General features: G+C 35.5%; 2 protein-coding genes and 3 non-coding genes across 5 annotated transcripts; all 5 read right to left on the bottom strand.

Annotated features, from left to right (window-relative positions):
* Positions 1-522: 522 nt before the first annotated feature.
* On the bottom strand, positions 523-594 carry Trnah-gug. The gene has a single exon. It is a non-coding gene; the product is annotated as a tRNA-His (tRNA).
* A 314-nt stretch (positions 595-908) lies between these two features.
* On the bottom strand, positions 909-980 carry Trnah-gug. The gene has a single exon. It is a non-coding gene; the product is annotated as a tRNA-His (tRNA).
* Positions 981-1,785: 805 nt separating this feature from the next.
* Positions 1,786-1,857, bottom strand: Trnah-gug. The gene has a single exon. It is a non-coding gene; the product is annotated as a tRNA-His (tRNA).
* Positions 1,858-8,487: 6,630 nt separating this feature from the next.
* LOC117784330 lies at positions 8,488-10,400 on the bottom strand. Its single transcript, XM_034622037.1, has 2 exons — positions 9,814-10,400; positions 8,488-9,150 (listed from the first exon to the last, which is right to left on the bottom strand). Exons 1-2 carry the CDS (start codon positions 10,378-10,380, stop codon positions 8,776-8,778), a joined length of 942 nt encoding a protein of 313 aa, XP_034477928.1. The 5' UTR covers positions 10,381-10,400; the 3' UTR covers positions 8,488-8,775.
* A 56-nt stretch (positions 10,401-10,456) lies between these two features.
* On the bottom strand, positions 10,457-13,306 carry LOC117784328 (beta-glucuronidase-like). The gene is made up of 5 exons (XM_034622036.1): positions 12,007-13,306; positions 11,626-11,942; positions 11,305-11,569; positions 11,010-11,148; positions 10,457-10,945 (listed from the first exon to the last, which is right to left on the bottom strand). The coding sequence occupies exons 1-5, from the start codon at positions 13,189-13,191 to the stop codon at positions 10,782-10,784; spliced, it is 2,070 nt and encodes a 689-aa protein (XP_034477927.1). The 5' UTR covers positions 13,192-13,306; the 3' UTR covers positions 10,457-10,781.
* Positions 13,307-13,828: the final 522 nt, after the last annotated feature.

Here is a 13,828-nt window from a genome sequence, read left to right as displayed (position 1 = left end):
CATTTTTATTTTGTGTCCTCTTTTTTTAATGAAAAACTTGCAGTTCTCAATTGGAACTTTTTATATAAATTTTCAATTATTCTCTTTAACTTGTTTCTTTATCTTTTTTTTACACATTCCGCGTGCACACGCGTGTTTTGAATGCTCTTTGAATTGAGGGAGGAGTATGTAGTACGGATAGATTCACAGATTCATTTATTAATTGAATGCAATAGTAAGGGTAATTGCAAAATGATAAAGCTTTATGCCACTGTTTAAATAACGGAAAATAGTTTCAATTACAATAATTATTAAAATGCTATTTATATGAATATATATCGTATGTATTTATGTTATGCAAAACGGTAATTGTAAATAATCAAAATCTAAAATATATAACTAATACAAAATATACAAAACAATTACTGAAATTTATTCGGCTAAATGAGAAATACTTTAATTTATTGTTGAATCAAGTTTTTGATGAAAAAATTGAAAGAAAAAAAAAATACACGAACTCCGTGACAATGCATTTTGAAGCATTGCCGTGACCAGGATTCGAACCTGGGTTACCACGGCCACAACGTGGGGTCCTAACCACTAGACGATCACGGCTACGTCGGGTTAATGAAAGCTGCTGTTTAAACAATTAAACAGTAATGGCCACAAGGGCATTGAAAGAGATAACTAGTAGTTTTACCCAAAATCCATAAAATTGCTAACTAATGATTAATTTAAAGAGAACTTAGCATTTTTTTTATCTTTAGAGTAGAGTCAAAAAAATATTTATCTACTTATTTTAGATGAATTAATAACAAGGCACATACTTTGGTAAAATAACAACTCAATATGTTCTTTGAATTTTTAATTTATTCAATTAAAAATATTAAAAAATAAAACCGATTCCGTGACAATGCATATTGCAGCATTGCCGTGACCAGGATTCGAACCTGGGTTACCACGGCCACAACGTGGGGTCCTAACCACTAGACGATCACGGCTACACCGGTTGTTGAGTTCAGCTGCTCAAAATGATATTTTTACAAGCACTGACACAGTAACAGAAACAGAGAACTTTTAAAGTTAAACTTAAATCATAGATGGCGCTTTAGAAAAAACGTTAACATAAAATAATTTACACCAGGGCTGCCAATTTTGCTTTTTCCCGTCAAATCTGTTTTATTTTTTTAAGAGATTTGAATTTTTCCCCTTTTTTAATGTATGAAAGAGTAGCAAGCTCATCATTATTTTGATCAATTTTTCTAATAAATGTTCACTAAAACTGCACAAAAACAATTTATGATAATTGTATTTGGTGTGTATCGTTAACAGATAAATAATATTGCTAGGGTGCGCCCTTGAACCACATTGCGTCGGTCTAAAGCGCCATCTGTTGATCGCATTTTAGAACAGATATGTACCAGTTACGCAGCGCCATCCTTGTGTCACATTCGCCTACGTCTGCCCACTTATGAGTATTACAAATGAAACGGCACGCCATTTAAATATTTGATATTTAATACATTTTCTTTACCAGATCAACTTTTATTAAATCTATCGTGTGTATGTAAATAAATTTTGCATCGCATGTGCAGAAAATAATTTATTTTTTTAAAACGGTACTGTTGTTTTTTGTAAAAAATTAAACATATTCTATATTGATTTGGAAACGAGCCTGAGAAATCTAAAAAAACATATCATGATCAATTTAGCTTTTGAAAAATACAATACTTTCGCAAAAAGTGGTTTATATATAGTTTTTAATAAAAATATAGCTGAGCTCCGTGACAATGCATATTGTAGCATTGCCGTGACCAGGATTCGAACCTGGGTTACCACGGCCACAACGTGGGGTCCTAACCACTAGACGATCACGGCTACACCCAGCTGATGCCAAGTGATGTCGAAAATCCGGTTTTGTTGGGGGGATTCTGCAACTGAGTCTTTGTTATTTTAACGCAATTAATAATGACTTTGCTCTAATAGTAAAAGTATTTAAAATTATATGTTTGATATTTCTTTTAATAATATATTCAGCACCAAAAAATAATAATATAAAAGAAAATAAATAAAAACGGCTGTCTTTTGCAAAATAATCTGCTCTGTTAATAATTCTTGTGTCAATGCTGTTAGAAAACGAAGTTGGGGCTGTTAAATTCTATCTGGTTCTGTTAACAAAGCTGAATTTTCAATCAATCGCTAATGTTACCAGAGGGATTTGACACGATATTTGTTAAATTTAAATGCGCGCCTATTTGGCTCGCTGTTAGTTACAATAGCATAAAAAACAAACATACGTTTGGTTGTGTATGCGGGGGGGATGACAAGAGAAAATGAAAATGTTTGCTCTAATAAATTGTAGTTTAAGCCTACAAAAATATTTTCATAGTGTCTGACAGGGAACTTCAACGTTACAAATTGTATAAAGTCTCCCAAGATGTTGGGGCTCTCCAAACTTCATATTTAACAGCTAGAATTGGAGCCAAGGTCTTGAGTTGCATCAGGCGTACAGAAATCTTAGCTAGCAGGTACACTGTGTTAAATGTCGACGCGACGTGGGAGAGTATAAAGAAACTCACTTGACCTGCTGTGACCTGCAGCATCTTCATATAAACACATTGTTAACCATGTGTAACGAAGTGTAACAAGCGACTGGGCAAACAGATCGCGAAGTACAAGATTTTTCCCTCATTTTCTCCGATTTTCAATGCATCGCTGCATCCTCTGGGAACATTTTCGGCTATTGTACTTCACACAATGTCAATAGATATATTTTTATTTTTATATTGAAATCCCATGCCTTCTGTCTATTTCTGTGGTGCTGTTACTATTTTGCACTTTGAGTCACGACTGATGCCGATATTTGTTTAAGAATTTATTGAACAATTTGCTGTTTGTTTACCTAATTTATTTTCAACAGGAGCACAGTGCGTACGATAAGAAGTCGAACAATTCAAATATATGTGGATAGTTTCTGTGGAAATTCTCAATTGATATTGATATTGATATTCATACATATGTAGCAAAGTGATCACACAATAATAAGAACGATTTAAATCAGTAACTTAAAATCTAAAATTTGTAAGGAAATATTAAAAATATTCAAGTAAGATATATATTTTGTTAAATATTTTAATAATATTTATAAAAGTTTCAAATATTTGAATACTCCCATTCAAAATTTGGAATTATCTAAAAATTTTCATTTTGCGAACGGCCATTGTATGTACACATTTTACTTCTTCCTCTTCTTCTATCTCCCACTTCTTCATTTTTCTTTTGAGCGTAACTAATTGTAGTTTCATTGTTTGTTTGTTTTTGTTGTCGAAATTGGAACAGGCCAGCATAATTCCTAGACTGCTGTCTAGTTCAGTATTTTATAAAGTGATCTGATATGCTGTCTATAAACTATGTGCGCCTATTAAAATGCGACATATTTACATGTTTCGATTTGGAACTTTTTCTAAAGACTTCAAAAACGTTACAGGGGTCCATTTTAAACATTCTATAAATAAGAAGTCAAAGATATTTTACAGTCTCTTAAATAGCCTTAAAAATCTTTCTTTTCAATCTGCTTTTTAATTTCTCTCTTCCCCCAAAGAGATAAATCATTTATGAAGAAAATTAAGTCGTTCATTGAAGTGCAACGAAGTGTAACTTTATAGCAGGCGCACATCAATGTTGCACAGCTTCAGCAAAGATTTTTCCCACTCAAGAGGAGATGCATCTCAGTCCACACAACATAATTGGTGAACACTCTGTGGAAAATCGTAGATTTTCTTGTACCGCTGCACCAGAGGAGATGCAAGTAGCTGGAATGCATTTAGTGATCTGAAAGATTCAAATCTTGGGTTTCCTGTGACCCTTACTAGCATTACTGAGAACCTGTTGTGTTCATCGATTTGGTTACGCATCAGAATTTTCCTAGATTACCATCAATTTCATTTGCTCCATTAGCTTGCTTTGGTTTCTGTTAACCTGTTGACATTATGTAAGTGATCACGCTTCATTGATTTTCAAAAAATAACGTGACACTTCAATAAAAAGATATTTTTACATATTTATATACAAACTTCATTAATATCCTATCCATAACATTCTGTTATGAAGAAGTTTTACAGTACATCTGGTAAATCTTATAATAATTACTTCTAAGATTGCTGTTTTCCTGTTTTGGATAATTTTTTCTGTTACGGTTGGTTGATTTTGGTTCAGAAAGGTATTTTTTCCAAGAATTGCTTTGTTATTGTATTCTTTTGAAGAATTGTCGAATGGATCTGGGATTATCTCCAATTTCTTTTTAACGATGTACACTCTTAAAAGTGCTGTAAGCCTGTTTCAAAATTATGCATCACTTCACTTAAACAATCAGCAGAAGAGTTTAAGCTTCAAGGAGATAGTCGAAGATCGTCTTTAATCTGTTGCTGATCTTTAATATCAATAAATCATACTTAAAAGAGGCTAACAACGTTTGGATCAACATGTGAAAGGGTCAAAGGCTTAAACTATAGCATTCGAATGGGCAAACAGCATTTTGACGCAGTTGCCCAAGATGCTCTCAAGATTATCTCAAACTACCTGAAAAAAGAGCAACCAATTAAAGTGTATACCCAACGAACAGGTAGCTGATCTGTTCATCTACTGTCTTGTGTCTTCCCTTTCAAACCCAGATCTTTGCTAGAGTCTTTCGCTGGGATCATGAGCTCCTAATAATTTGATCAGCTTGATTGCATTTTAAAGCCGCAGGCTATTTGGAGTCTGTTTCCTTTTGTTTGTTTTCCTAATTGATTTCGAACAGGTAAGCAGCACGCTGGTTGAAGCGAGTATAGAACCTTAAGTCGAGAATATTCAACATCTAAGTACTTATTCAATTTGCTGATCTCCTGTTTATTTGCTACACTTTTTCAACTCTTTCTTAATATACTCGTAATTTGCATATGGGAAAAAATGGTTATTCATTTGTTTGTTCATTTTAATAAAGCGTGAAGTTTGCCCAGGGGCACAGCGGTCTGAACAAGTAAGGTTCTATGCCTGTTCCTGCTTTCTTTAAAAGTAATTCAATACCATTCATTATGATTCACCGCATGCTTGGGTCTGAGTTTGAGTCAATTAAGTGTGGAACGCCCCTGTTGGTTATTTACTCACATTTGCTTTAAGAACTCGCCGACAGCTGCTGTTGCCCTGGTAAAAAACATGAAATTATCGTGACAAACATCGTAATTCATTAGCATTTAAATGTTCAACAATTTGTGGCACAACGCGTTGATCGATCGTGGCAAGTATTAATAGGGTACAAGTCTATAATTAGGTTTGTCTGCAATCTTGCTGATGATCGCAAATTGGCTGTCAAAGGGGCAGGAACTCAGCAATCCACGACAGTTGACGACGTCCAGGCTTGCCACTCAATTTTGGGGTTGCAACGGCACGTGCCACGTCTTGCAAGTGGCATGTCTTGTGTAATTCGATGCTTGTAAATGTCTTGAGTGCGAACAGGCTCGCAGAAAACTGGAAACTCAAATAGTTTTCGGGGTTGAAGATTAAAGAAGCAAGAAGCACAGACTTAGGCAAGTGTGTGGCATGTATGGATCAGTTGGCAAACACAAGCGGGTTGTGATCCCGACTATAACATACCCATTACTACGTTTAAATATATTATAATCAGCGTATCAAGCCGATAGGAATATAGGTTTTTAGTTAGGGTTTCGTTATTGCTTGTTATTTGTTTTTCGGTTATCGGCTACGAAGTATATCAGTTTTGTAACGGTTACGGATTTTGGTTGGAAAAATATATAAATAAAATTTGTTTGATTTCAAAAAAAGATCAATATTAAAATAAATTAGTTTGAAGAACGATGATTACACCTTAACAATATAATAAAAGTCAAATTAATTTTTGATTGAGCCGAAAATAACCGTTATATATAAATCGGTTACGGTTGCTAATTTCAATGGTTTAATACAGGCTAAAGGTTAGGGTTTTAAGCCCTGATTTTGATAATTCATGCTGATCAGCAAAATACTTTATAGAATTTGTCCCGCATCCTGCAGCCTATTACTTGAATTGCAACGAATACAATACACCCTTTTATTCTACAAGAAAAGGGTATATGAAATTCTGGGAAACGGAAAATAGTTTCCACAAGAGTCTAGTCTACAAATTCGTTGTTTATTTATGCTTCGACTGCATCTTCAAAATGTTTTTTCTGACAGTTCTATGTGCAACCTACTGTCGACTTCTGTTAACCTGGTTACCATTTGTCAATGGTCGTGAAAAATTCTCACGCTCACAATTTGTGGCTGTAACGGCATTTGGCCAAGAATTTCCCACACATTATTGTCACAAGCGAACCGCGACAATGGCATTAAAAACCCTCCGCATTTAAAGTCCCATCCGTTAAATGTAACGGACAAAAGTCGTGGAGGATCTGTTTGGAGAGGGATCTTGAACATTGAACGTGGGAATCTAGCTCTACGGTTCTGTCTGTTCGCCTGTTCAATATTTGAGCGAATCAATGAAAAGTTCCCACCAAATCCTACCAATCCAACTAATTTAATTTTAAGAAAAGATCTTTATCGACAGGAGGTTTCTTTTTCCCACAGTCCCTTTAACACAGATCTCAACAATCTCCCACGCTTAATTTCTTTTCTCATTTTTTCACACGCTTAACTGGTTTGCTGGTGGATCTCAGAGTGTGCTGTGCTCAAAGTTAAAAAACTCCAGAAAAAATGCTACCTGCATTCGGTTCTTTGTGTTATCATCTTCTCCTTCTCTTTTTTATTCTCTTTATTTATTGCTCTTCGTTTTGTTCTCATCGCTGCTCGCCGCTTACAACTTGTGACAATTTCAACCCTTCTTTGTAGATTTGTAGAGCTTCTCTTGAGTTCTCTTAAATTGTTGTTTTCCTTATGCTGCTCGCCTAATACCATCGAAGACGCTACAAACTGGAATTTGTCTTCCAAGAAATGCCTTGATTCCTTTGTCGATTCCTTAGACTTTCCTAGGAGTTTCCTTTGGCAAAATCAAGTCTCTCTGCTTGCTATTTCTGATGTTATCCTGGTAACTACAAGAAATTTGGATTTAAAGAGGGATGAAAGACTTCCTTTACGATCTAAGGAAGCCTTAAGAATGTATTTTTTTGGTGGTGGTGGTTTTTAATATTTGACACAGGTAAGAAATGTTTGTTGATTCTCTAACGACGTTGTGATTATACTGTTTACCTGTTATTATTTTTAATTAATTTTAATTATGCTTTCGTTGATCAAAAGAGTCCAACAGTCAACGATCTTTTAACCTTTAAGGTACTGTCTGCTTTCCTCTGGTTGCCTGTTCCCAAATATAACTCCGTTTGGATAGTTTAAATTCCTTTCCCACACTTCGCTACACAGTATGTCAAAGAACGGAATTTAATCTCCCGCAGCGATCTTAAAGAAAAAAGGAACCCATATGAATCCATAAAAAAGAGATGCAAAGATTTACCAAGAGTTCAAATATCTTCCCAACCCTGTAAATGATGTTCAATATCCTATCGATGTTTCTGATTTCCTAGTAGAAAATCACTAATTAAGCCAAAAATTCTCACGGCCCAACTATGAACACGAGCTCCAGGAAAATCAAGAACACATACATATTCATATTCAGGTAAAGATTTACACATTTTCGTTACGGGCTTAAGTTACAAAGATACCCTTGAGTTGCATGGAAGAATTTCGGCTAAGAATATTAACATGTAAAAAACCGTGACAAATGGTTTTTTTTTGGGAATTCAATTATAAAAAGAATTTGATGAATGTGATACCATTATCATGAGGGGTTTTTATCCAGCTGTTTTCTGATGGGATTCCTCTTTGAGTTTAAACGTTGCTCATCTTGAATTTACACAAGGGGCTTCACCCTGGGTTTTTATGCCTTGTGCCCTTTGTACCAATGAATGCAACAGACAGAAAAGGGCATATCCGCTTATGTTCTCATGAGAGGACCGGAAGTCAATTTGTGTAAGTCGATTCGAAGTAACCATTAATAGATCGAGTTTATTTACAATATTACGACCCCCGAATGAGTATTAATAACAGCTACGCAATTTAATTTCATTTGCACAATTTAAAGACAAGAGCTGCATATTTTTAGAAACTTATATTTTGATTGTACCCTGCGAAATAATTATCGAACAATAAATAGGGAAGCAAACGGCAAAGAAAGCAGTCCACTATCTGCTGTCCTGAAGTGCACTGCTTGCAGAGAACACACAACTAAAAAGCAGTGAGCTCGTATTGCAAGCAGTGCCCAGGTGGCTTACACAAAATGTAGTGCTTTTAAAAAGTATAAAATTTATCTTATGCAATTCTAGCTAATATGCATGAACAATTTAAAGTCTTTGGCTTTAAATTAAAAGAAAATAAAGTTGGGATTGATTGCTGTTTTTTGTTTACTTCTTCGATGTCACTCATTTTGAGTTATGATGTAGTAGTCAAAAAACAACAATCAATCTCTACACAATTAACCTGTATTGCTGCACTGTTAACATTTTTTTAAATTTATTTTTTTTTTCATCCATAAAATCTTTACTCTATTTTTCCCTTAACAAAAAATATATTGTTGTTTTTTATCAGTGTTGGTACAAAAAGAATTTGGTATCTTTAAGTTTACAGAATCAAGGAAGATAAATTGGCCTTACGTGTACTCAGATGTTTATCCCGCTAACAACTGTATTTGCATATTTAATTATCATGTTTTTAAAACATTATTTGTTTAGCTATGTATATTTGCTTACATACTTAGACAATATATTTTAAAAGTTTTTAATTTCTTTTATCGTTGATGACCACATTAGAATTTTCGACCTTGAACTTAATCTCTAGGCAACTGAGATTACTATTAAATCCATAGAAGGGATTATTAATGGTGGGAATTAAGAAATCGTTGTCGTCTAAGATAATAACCATGTGATTCTTACAGCCTGTAGTGCAGGAAACGGATGCACAGGCCAACTTGTTAGCAATGCAATCATCAATAAGGCGTAAGGATACTGCCAATGTTGAAATGGTGCTATGAACAGTGGTGAAGGCACATTCCCAGGCCTGGTTAATACGTGTATTAGCTGCACAGTTCGACTGTTGCATGTATGTGTTGAAGTTCTTCTGGTTGGCAATTGTATTCGTATTGGCCGTGGCAATCTGAGAATTACAAAGGATATACAATTTTAAAATTATAAGATATAAAAATAAGTTATTTGTTAATTTGTAAAAGAAAACTTATAGCCTAATCCTCTTCTATTTATCTAAATAGGACATTATTAAATAATTATAAATAATTCCAGTATTTATTTAAATATCCCTTATATAATTTAGATAATTAAAAAATTTTAGTTTTAATTTGTATGATAACAATGAAAGACCACCAAAAAATGTATTTAATTTTTTAAGCGTGTATACAATGTAAACAATTATTATTTTGTTTTTTTTTTTAATACAAATTATTCAAAGTAACTTTAAAAGAATAAAGTAACTTCGAGGAATAATAATTATTTTATGAGCTTAATTTTTTGCACAAAAACAATGATTATTTTTCTAGTTTTAGAGTAATATTATAAATTAATCATTACTTGTAAGTAAATCAATAAAAATAAATAAATAATCAGTATAAGGTAAATTAAAAAAAAAACTTATAATGATAACAGTCTCCGCTTTGAAGGTATAATTTGATATCTCAGCTATTTATTTTATTTTTATAATAAAAAAAATATGGAATTGAATTATTTCATAATTTTATATAATTTATTTTTGATTTGATTTCTTTAAACTGATAACTTTTATTTGTGGTCACGGCTTCTTACTCACCGCAGTTGTAATGCAATCTGTATAGTTCTGTTGGGATGCGGGATGACGCTTTTCACAATCGGTAAACAACGCTTTCACATTGTTGGCGTGATAGCTCTTGAGGCTATTGTAGGTATTCACAGAATTCTGCAGGTGACCGTTGAGATTGTTTTGGGCTCCAGTCGAGCAAGCGGTGAGAGCAGTTCGCATTGCGACTATCGTTGGTAGACTTGCTGAGTAATTCTGTACACATTGCCGGTGCCAGGAATCAATAAGTTCAAGTGGACGCAGGCGTTCTGTGGCCTCCTCTAGCTTTAATTGCAATTGATCCGCCTGCACTGAAATTGCTCGCAATTCTCGTCCATAGGTCTCACGAAATGTAGCCATTTCATCCTCATATTTTTTCAATCTAGCCTCATACTGTCGTTGATTCTGTCGTATATAATCTTCCATATGGCCCGTGACATTGGATGCGGAAAGCACTCCATAGCTTCCCACAGATATCAGCAATGCGAGCACAACAACAAGGTTACACATCTTGGCAACAGTCAGAAATCCACTGGATTCTGAGTTCGCGATGTTTGGCATTTATACGAAATGGGGTTTGGCTGTTCTTTTATCAGTTTATTTAGTACTTCCTGAGCATATCATAAAATTATACTTGTTGTTGGAACATTATCGGTAATTTACTTAAATTTTCTACAGAATTCTCCTATTTGCTTACAGATCGCGAAGCCTAGTTATGTATGTATACTGAGTCTTATTATTCAATTAAAGTTTTACAATATTTGGTTTAATATCAGAAACAGCATTTAATTAAAAGCTGACATTAGTCGAGCGAGGATGACCCAGTTATTGCACGCATCTTGTCCATGACAGTTGTGTTGAAATAGCATAGTTAAAAGTGTGATACTATCAGTATAAATAATACATTATATGGTTATGTGAAGTAGATCAACTTTGATAGCATTTTATGCTTCAAAGTGTAATCAATACCAGTCGATAATATACTCGAAGAGATCCGACGGAAAGCTGGCATTGTCCAGTTTAAATGCAATTGCATGATATCGTTTTCGCAATAAATGAGCCGCGTCCTTGGGCTGGCGATTGCGAGTGAAGACGCCCTTCTTGTTTCCACCCATTCGTGTGTAGGCTGTAAGAGTAAATTTATTAAATTAAATTATATAATTATCTAATAATTGTATTTATCAACTCACTTTGTTCAGTCTTAAAGTCGGCAAAATTCCACACAAATTCCCCAATAAACCACTTGAGTTTACGCAATTTGTCAAATGCCTGGAAGTGTTTGGAGAACAGTTCCGTCTGATAATCCTCCGACCAAATATAGGCTGGCAACTGATTATAAATTATAAATGTATATAAATATTAATTACAAGTGTGTTAAATTTAGCCCCGATTCATAGAAAATCGAACCGAGAGACATTTTGACATTACGACTTATCACAGCAAAATATCTTTCAGTCAGTTAGCTACTTGTTTATCACTTCTTACGCTATGATATCCTTCCATTGTGTCTCCTCCGTATTCAAATATAATAACCGGCTTTTTATAATGCTCGTGCCATTTTCTGGCCTCATCATACAGTGGCTGCACAATCATATCGGTGCGTCCGGGACTGTGGTACCAGGCATTGTATCGATTGAAGCCAGTTATGTCCAAGAATTGTGACATCATGCAGGCCGTGGGCGTGTCCACATTGCTGGCAGCTGTAATCGGACGTCCCTGGGCAATGGTTCTTGTATATTTCGCCAAGGCGCTGTGGAATCATAGAAATTGATTAAAAAATTCACTTTGCACGATTTGCCAACTTACCCAAAATAAGCTTCGGCTGCCTTCTTTTTCGTGCGTGGCTCGTTGGCTATTGACCAGGCAATCACAGAGGCATGATTGCGATCTCTATGTATGAGCTGCTCCAATGCAGACATGTGATTTTCCAATAGCTGTGGCTCAAACAAATCCGTATTAACACTGGGACACTCATCAATGATCATGATGCCGTGCTCGTCGGCAAACTGCATAGATTCCTCGGAATAGGGATAATGTGAAGTGCGATAGGCATTGGCCCCGATCCACTTGAGCAGATTGAAATCACGCAATAGTACCGCATTATCCAGGCCCTTGCCACGAATCTGTTCATGTAAATGGAATAAAGCTGTTACTTTTAGTTTCTTGGTTTTCACAACTAAAACTTACATCTGAATCCTCGTGCTTGCCAAATCCCCTCAAGTAAAGAGGTTTGTCGTTGAGGTACAAGCTTTGGTTGCTCCAGCTTAGACTGCGTATTCCAACGGGCATTCGATAGGCATCCAAGAGCACAGCACTCCCCTCCTCTTCACTATCTTTGTTTTTTGACATTAACTGCAGCTCCAGGGTATACATGTAACCAGGAAGCGGATGCATCAGATAGGGCCACCAAGGCTTCACATTGGGTATCAGAAAGGTTCCATTGTGAACATTATGATTAATTTGATGGGCAACCACAACATTATTTCTGTCCCGCAGCTGCACCAATACATAATTAGCTTGCGGAGCTGAGTCAGATCCATTGCCAATTCTCAGTTGATAGTCAATGCGTCCCATTTTCTCGTTCACAAACTGAGTTTTCAGCTCAATGTCGCTTATATATGTTTCCGGCGTAGTGAAAAGCTGCACGGAACGATGAATTCCCGCATAGTTGAAAAAGTCAAAGGTGTAAGATTGTACATAGGCAACGCCCTCGTCGCTAGGTTGCTTCAGGACATGTCCCTGAGGAATGGTGCGATTGGTTAGACGGTTATCCACCATTACTGTGATACGGTTCTCGCTGCCGTAGTTGACAAAGCGTCCAATCTCAGCCTCAAAGGGTAAATGACCAATGCTGTGGTGCAATGCCAACTGACCATTGATCCACACATCAGCCTGATAGTGAACGCTACCGAAGCGTATCCAGGTGCGTACACGATCCTTACGCCAGTAAGTGGGCACAAAGAAGTGACGCTCATACCAAACTGTGCCCACATGGTCGCGCAATTGCCGATCCACAGTCACATCGTTGTAGGATGCTGGTACCGGCATTAAAATAAGTTCATGACCTGTTGATCTGAGCGTCCGCTTGTACCATTTTTCTCTCACGCCTTGCTGAGGATCGCTGGCATTACTCCGAATAAGATTCCATATTCCATCCAAGGAACGCACCTCTCGCGTCTCCGATTCACGTGGATAGAGCAGTCCAACTGTAGGACGGGGTGTCTTTACATTTGAATAGTCATACCTGACTTTACCAGCCAACAGCTGATCATCTTGATTATCATCCACGAGTTCAGTATTGTCTTCCAGCCCGTTTGCAACCAAAAGACAAGCGCTTAGTATAGCAATCCAAAGAAACTTCCAAGCGCTCATTTTGATGATTAATTTTTCTCAATCCATACATTTATTGTTATCCATTTGAACACACAATGTGTATGTTTATGATTCAATTTTTTATTAGATTGAGACCGAGACGGCACAGCTGATCACTGTTGCCAGCTTAGCTATTTTATAGCAAGATTTGACTATTTTCAGAGTTCGTTTGCTAGAAAAATTTTTAAATTGCTATTAGCTGAAAATCTGGCTAATTTAAATATATATTCAGCTAAGTTTTGCTATTCATATTTTTGGTAAAGCTGTGCAATATTATATGCTTTTCAGACAGAAACAGCTATTTATTTTTCTAAAGTAGGCATCAGTGCAGCTGATTAACAAATGCAATAATAGTGCTGCCAACTTGTTTTAATAGTCTTGTTTTAGTTCATGGATTTAAGCCCATTTTCATACTGTGATCAATTTCCAAAGTGGGCTTGAATCGGAAACTTTTATAATTTTAAAACTAGAATTTTGAAAATTCTTTGTAAGACTTTTTATTTTGTTAGAATTTTGTCAAATTTTTGGATTTATCTTCGATCTTCGATCAGTCATAAAAAAAATACACCCTTGTTATTATCTAATTTTAAACTAAAAATGTTTATTAGTAAATTAATTAAATATAAGTTCACATTAA

Source organism: Drosophila innubila (genome assembly GCF_004354385.1).
Source record: "Drosophila innubila isolate TH190305 chromosome 2R unlocalized genomic scaffold, UK_Dinn_1.0 1_C_2R, whole genome shotgun sequence".
Lineage (NCBI taxonomy): Eukaryota > Metazoa > Arthropoda > Insecta > Diptera > Drosophilidae > Drosophila > Drosophila innubila.
Note: the sequence above shows the minus strand (reverse complement) of the source record. Positions and strands in the feature narration are given on the sequence as shown.

What these genes read in the sequence shown, in the direction of transcription:
- LOC117784330 (XM_034622037.1), bottom strand. Translation starts at nt 10,380, where the DNA reads ATGCCAAACATCGCGAACTCAGAATCCAGTGGATTTCTGACTGTTGCC. An exon ending in CAGATTGCATTACAACTGCG is followed by an intron (nt 9,151 to 9,813) that starts GTGAGTAAGAAG and finishes TGTAATTCTCAG; the next exon opens with ATTGCCACGGCCAATACGAA.
- LOC117784328 (XM_034622036.1), bottom strand. Translation starts at nt 13,191, where the DNA reads ATGAGCGCTTGGAAGTTTCTTTGGATTGCTATACTAAGCGCTTGTCTT. An exon ending in GCAGCCGAAGCTTATTTTGG is followed by an intron (nt 11,570 to 11,625) that starts GTAAGTTGGCAA and finishes ATGATTCCACAG; the next exon opens with CGCCTTGGCGAAATATACAA. An exon ending in CAATGGAAGGATATCATAGC is followed by an intron (nt 11,149 to 11,304) that starts GTAAGAAGTGAT and finishes ATTTATAATCAG; the next exon opens with TTGCCAGCCTATATTTGGTC.